Below are 6,255 nucleotides of genomic sequence, written 5' to 3'. Positions count from 1 at the left end.
GGGGGGGGGGGGGGGGGGGGGGGGTTTGGGTGTGACAGATTGAGCTTTCTGATATTGATGGGTGCCGTATACTACTAAGATTAAGCCTACGCATCCTTTGAGAAGATTATTAAAAAAGTCCTCTTGCGGGCAAATATTTTATTGGTAAGATTTCGTTTTATTCTGTTAGCTTGGGTGGTGATTGATTATGTTTGAAGATTCTGAATGTAATAATGATGAAAAATCTTGATTGTTCTGTAAGCTTTTAATTCTCTTTTCACTAAGCGTTTTGGATTTTTAACTTTCTAATGAATATCTTACTAAAACGTGCTCCAAGGACTTTTACATCGTCCATGTTATTGTTCTTGTTTTTTGAATTTTGATTAAAAATTTAAATTGAAGAGCTTTTGAAGTGTTCGTTCCAAATTGTAAGAGGCTTAGACTCCTTTAGAAGTGTTACCATAATTAGACTTGAGATTTTTATGTTAGTGAAGCTAATTAGAAATTTTGGTTAATTACGCTTGAGAGTGTTATAACGTTAGAGTTCTCGACATGCGGAATATTGCTTGTTTGCTATGACATTCAAGTTGATTAACCATGAGTTCAATACTCGTTTTTCATTCATTATTCTTACTTGCCTTTCTCTGGATAATACCAAATGATAATATACTTGTATTTAAGGGAGATAAAGTCTCAATTTTGAGGATGCATATGTAATACTAAACCAATCAAGTTTTGAATGACTTTCTAGTTAGATCGTTCTTGCGATTCGGGTATTCAGTCTCATTTGACGTTTTAGACAAATGTGTTATTGAGATATTGAGACCTTATGGTATTTTGTATACATTTTGATGATTGGTAGTCAACTTCGAAATGGATTTGTTGAGGGAAAAATGCTTTATGACTTGTGTCTGCTTGCTTGGTGGGGATAGCTCCTCCATCGTGGGTAAATGGGAAACTTGACTCTACCAATTGGAGAAAAGGCTGGACAGCGGTAACCAAGGTGTTAAGACTGGAACTGTAATGCGAGTGAATGAATCCCATCCCCTATCAAGTTAAGTGCTTGCACCCCTATAGAGATAAGGAGAGAAGTGAGCAAAAGAGCTTGTTCTTCCATCTTGAGATCTTTAGATTAGTAAGATCATGATAGAATCCCCTTTACTTGATATTAAATTCTTAAAGCTACCACCACCCTACAACTAATATAATATGACAGAATTGCTCGCTTAAAGCTAACCCAATTATTAGAGGAAGGACGTGCTAGCCTAGTGCTAGAATAATACACAATACAAGATTAGGGGCAAAGTGCTAAGAAAGAAGCGTTAAGAAGGAAAAAGTTTATCACTATACGAAATTCAACTGTAGCTAGCATGCTAAGATCAACCACTTAGAAAACATGGAACTTTTCTTTCTCGATCGTCTGTTTAAAAGCTCGACTCGTACAAATACACCTATTCCTTAGTGTACATAAAATAGAAAAATGGGATGAGTTATACATGTTATTGTAGGGTTATTTATACAAAGGAAATGCGATTATTCATAGAGTATACAAAGTATTATTCAATAATAAAACTATACCAATATTTGTCCTTAGAAAATTAATGTTTTTAGTTCAAACCCTTTCCTTTAGTTCTTTTGTAGTGCATGAATCTTAGCTGTGATTTCATTAAAATCAACATGGCTGCAAGGATTCTCCCATTGAATCAACTCTCTGGTTGCCTTCCCAATCTCTTCCGTCTCCTTCATCAAACTGCTTAAACAAAACCCCAAAGCACTCAGCCTCAGAATTGCTTCACTCTTAAGCTCTTCACTTTCATGCTCCACAGCCTCCACACAATGCTGCAAAAATGAACACACCATCTTCTTCTTCTCCATTTCATCAATCCCCTCCCTCTGCGCCACTCCCATCTCCACATCCCCAACACCATCACCATTCTTCTCAAGAACTTTCAATGACTTCAACGAACTCACCTCCACATAACACCCCACCAAAGAACTCACCATTTCCTTCACCTTCTCAATGTCCTCCTCTTGATTTTTCCCAATTTTCATTGCACAATGAATAAAACCAAAGAGATCAACCATTGTCGACAGTGACTTGAACAACTTCCCATAGCAATCTGTCTTAAATGGCACAAACCAAAAATTGGGTTCCTCTGCAGCCTCATCAATTAGCTTCTTCAGCTCTCCAATTTGTGTTGCCAAATTCTTCTGACATTCCTTCAAATCCTCTGGAGAATTCAACGAATCAATGCATTTTTGAAGTGCTCTTAAACTGACAGTGAGCTGAAATTTGGCTAATTTTGAAGCTCTGGTTGGCTGTAGAAGGATATCAACCATAACAGAGGATGAGAGTCCAATAATTGTCTCTACGATTCTAGCAAATGCGAGTTCTTTAGGAGAGCCGTAATTTGTTCTTCCCAGAATGATGACAGCTCCAATAATGGCGGAAACTCCACCGGCAGGGCCGTACATTTTGCTTCTCTGAAGAAAGCTGGTGAAGACAAAGCAGGGGAGAAGACAAAGAAGCCGACCCAACAAAAAATTTTCGAACACAACAAAGCTCAAAACTCCATACACAGATCCCACCACTGTTCCTTGAAGCTTAACATTAGCCAATTTGAAGGTAGCCTCTCGTGTACAAGCAATGCTGACAGCCACTCCTAAGCTCGCCCAGAATCCATTTTCTTTGCTGTACATCAATCCCAAGAACACTGCAATCCCCAATGAAAGAGCGGATTTTAGCACTGGAATTAGCCTCTTAGTGCTGAATTGTGAAGCCCAGCTACTCCAAATTGGAACAGAGACCCATGTTTGATTTGGTTCTTGTTTTTTGATTTGTGGGTTGTTGTGTTTGATCAGGAGGAGTTTCATGCAGAATATGAAGAACAGAGAGGGAAGATCATCTGGGTTTGTTGGCATTTCTTGGTTGGATTGAGTGATCTTGTTTATTGTGGCTTCCTCATCTGGGTTTGACTCGGGAAAAGTATGTGAATCAGACGGTGAATAAGCGTTTTGGATTAAAGCTTTGGTGATGTGATTTTCCAAAGCGTTTAGACCATTTCTAAGTGATTGATCTTTAAGTGTTTGGATTGGATATGAACCAACGTTGGATAAAGCTAAATCCATTCCCCTCAACGCCGTCTCCAAATTTTGTAGCTTGTCAACGCCGCTCGACCATCCCTGTCCGCACATTTTGTATGGAATAATCCATTCCCATTGCATGCTTTCCTGTTCAACCCAAAACAACATTAATGTTGTTATTTCCCATCCTTCAACTTTGGAACATGTTTCAGACTTTTCATAAGACAAGATTCCGATCAACATTAAAAAAATTAGGGAGTTAGATGAACCCAACTCTCCACGATGTTATGATATTGTTCACTTTGATCATAATCTCTCATGGCTTTGTATTGGGCTTTCCCAACACGCCTCACACCAATAGAGAGAGTATTCTTTTATTATAAACTCATGATCATTCCCTAAATTAGCCGGGACTTTCATCATCCAACACAATAAGGAGACCAAAGATCAAAAGAAAACATCTATTAAAAGAAAAGATAGACGGTGGACATGGACAGATTGAGTCAATGTTTTCCACATCTTCATAAATAGTACTATGATCTAAAGATGTACAAACAAAGACAGTTGCAGTTTTCAATCGAGATTTGTGAGATCCCACGGGAAGAAGAATGAAACATTTTTCATAAAGGTGTATAAGTAATGAAAGGGAAGTTCGAAACACGTTTTAAAAACCTTGAAAGGACGTTCGAAAGGGAAAGAGAAAGGGAAGCTTCTAGTCAAAGTTATTCCGGGAAAGAAGTAATGAAATGAAAGCTCTTAGTCACCATTGAAACTAATGAATAAAGGGAATGATGACTCACTACATCGTAAAAAAATAATAAAAAAACTCTAAATTTCATTAGATTAAATGATCATTAATAGTAATTTTCAACTCTAAAAACACTACTAAACGCTTCAAGTGCATCTTACATGCACTTGTTAGTGCTTTCCAAAAAAAAAAAAAATCCTTCCACTTATTTGTGTTTTTTCTAATTTAATATTAAAATTTACACGTAAGTGGATTTTGATGATGTAAGACCCGACAAAGGATCGGTATGGATATAGAAATAGTTATAAATTTCGGACAAACAAATTTGTCATAATAGATATTTTATAAAAAGAAAAATGATAAATATTGTAATTAAACTTAAATAAAATCTAATAGTTCTATTTCAAATACATAACAATCTTTTAAATTGACATTTTTTAGATTTGTAAATATAAATACATTAAAAAAAAAAATTAAATGCTTACTTGGAGTTGTTTTATTGGGTGTAGGAGTTTAGTTGCTGAAGTGGACAATAGTGAAGCTTTAGATATAGCCCCAACTGCCACGGTGTCATTGTCAGCAAGAACTGCTTTCACTAACAGCCTTAACCGCTCTGCCACGTTGTCCACCATTGCCTTGCTCTTCTTCTTCACCTTCACAAATACATCAATTTTTATTTAACTTATTATACATTTTTATAAATAATAAAAAAAAGTATATATGTCCACTATTTACTTTTTATTACTGCCATGGTTAAAAATAAAAATAAAAATAAATGCTATATGAAATAATTAATTTTGTCTTTAATTTTTTAATTTTGTGCTTGGGATTTGAAAAGTTTTATTATTTTTTATTTATAGATTCAATCTTTTCCAGTATTTTTTAAAAAAATAAAAAAAAGTGTGAATAACAGCTATAATTTTGAATGCTCAAAATATTCGAGCATAAATTCCTATAATCTTTTATCTTTTATTCTTTTTACAACTATTCTACATACTTTATTTAATTATTTATTTTTTCTATTTTTGAGTAACATCTAATGTATTAATACAATCATTTTCTACGTACCAACTTACATATATATAAAAATTATAAAATGAAGGAAAATAATTAATTATAAGGGTAAAAATATGACAGATTATTTATCCAAGGGTGAAGTTTAGAAAGACATGCAAAGGGTAAAAAAAACAGAACAATTAAGAAGTTACCATAAAAGAGTAGCGGTAAACTAAATAATTACCTCAAGAGAAGCAAGGCGTGGAAAGGGAAGCAGGGTGGCGAGGACACTGGCGGCGACGCCCATGGCGGTGGTGGCGGCGACATGAACAGGGTGCATGAGAGGCTGAGTGTGAACGCCGCCAATAAAACCCACAACATAAATAATCACAATCTGACCCAAAGCAATCCGCTTGGCCAACACATGGGTGGAGCTAGGCAGCAACACCACAACCGAAGCCAACGCCACGGTCAAAGCGATGGTTTCGTAAGAGAATTTGGTCGGTCCGATGAGCCAAAACACGGCCATGGCTGGACAGACAGTCTGCAAAGTAGCGTAGAGAGCCAGCCAGCAGCCGCGGATGGCGTCGCCGAGAGTGGCATTCGTCACAATCAGGATGGCAGTGACATAAGAGAATGCGGGGAAAGTGACTTGCTGTCGGAGAGAAGCTGGGCCGTAGACAGTGGCAGCGGCGATTATAGCGCAAGCCACGGCGGTGCGGCAACCGGCGGCGAGGCAGGTGAGCCACAACGCCATTAGAAAGAGATCAGTGGTCGTGAATGTAATTGTTAGTGGGTGTGATTTGAGGATCTAACGTTTAAAGGGTTTATAGAGGTTTTAAGTAATGAATTGGAAGATTGTGGGTTACCTTAGTGGAACCCATGTGGCCCTATATATATATACATGTATGTATAAGCTTCCAATTGTGGTGGGCATTAATAAATTTTGATAGCCATTAATTTAACACGCATTTTTCTGTCTTTCTTCTGTACTTGTTTATCGTCCTTTTATTCACGTTTTCAGTGCCTTGCACTTGAGTGAAACAACAAACATCCATAAATCGCTTTTCTTTCTCTCCGAATCTATCCTTATATTATATTTTACTCGTGAGATTCTATGTAGAAGGGTATAGAAACTTCTCTTAGCATATACATTTTAAAACTTTAAGAAAAACTCGGAAGAAAAATCTAAATAGAATGATATCTACTGTTGTTGGTGGATTTGAGTGGAAAAAATATATAAATTGTCTAATAGATATTTAAATTTTTAATTTTATGTTTAATGGGTCTGTATAATAAAAAATATCGAATAGTTTAAGTATTTATATTAGATATTACACGCGTCTTCAAGTTGAAGAATCCATTTGGTACAAAATTGAAAATTGAATATGGATTATGTTTTTTTTTTTTTTTTTTTTTTTTTTTTTTTTTTTTTTTTTTTTTTTTTT

The 6,255-nt window shown here is 36.0% G+C and overlaps 1 protein-coding gene across 2 annotated transcripts; it reads right to left on the bottom strand.

Annotated features, from left to right (window-relative positions):
* Positions 1–1,419: 1,419 nt before the first annotated feature.
* Positions 1,420–5,703, bottom strand: LOC111452063. 2 transcript variants are annotated; one of them, XM_023092595.1, is made up of 4 exons: positions 5,052–5,703; positions 4,297–4,464; positions 1,568–3,210; positions 1,420–1,519 (listed from the first exon to the last, which is right to left on the bottom strand). In XM_023092595.1, the coding sequence occupies exons 1-3, from the start codon at positions 5,562–5,564 to the stop codon at positions 1,606–1,608; spliced, it is 2,286 nt and encodes a 761-aa protein (XP_022948363.1). In that variant the 5' UTR covers positions 5,565–5,703; the 3' UTR covers positions 1,420–1,519; positions 1,568–1,605. The 2 variants fall into 2 exon arrangements, with proteins under 2 accessions (XP_022948363.1, XP_022948362.1); XM_023092594.1 differs by having other exon boundaries at positions 1,420–3,210.
* Positions 5,704–6,255: the final 552 nt, after the last annotated feature.

The sequence above is a fragment of the Cucurbita moschata genome, unplaced genomic scaffold, assembly GCF_002738365.1.
Source record: "Cucurbita moschata cultivar Rifu unplaced genomic scaffold, Cmos_1.0 Cmo_Scf00014, whole genome shotgun sequence".
Classification (NCBI taxonomy): domain Eukaryota; kingdom Viridiplantae; phylum Streptophyta; class Magnoliopsida; order Cucurbitales; family Cucurbitaceae; genus Cucurbita; species Cucurbita moschata.
This window is presented reverse-complemented; position numbering and strand designations above follow the sequence as displayed.

Bases quoted from the DNA above. Each gene is read 5' to 3' on its own strand.
- LOC111452063 (XM_023092594.1), bottom strand. From the start codon at position 5,564: ATGGCGTTGTGGCTCACCTGCCTCGCCGCCGGTTGCCGCACCGCCGTG. The intron at 4,465-5,051 runs GTAATTATTTAG...GTATTTGTGAAG, and splicing joins CACGCCTTGCTTCTCTTGAG to GTGAAGAAGAAGAGCAAGGC. The intron at 3,211-4,296 runs GTAAGCATTTAA...TGGGTTGAACAG, and splicing joins ACCCAATAAAACAACTCCAA to GAAAGCATGCAATGGGAATG.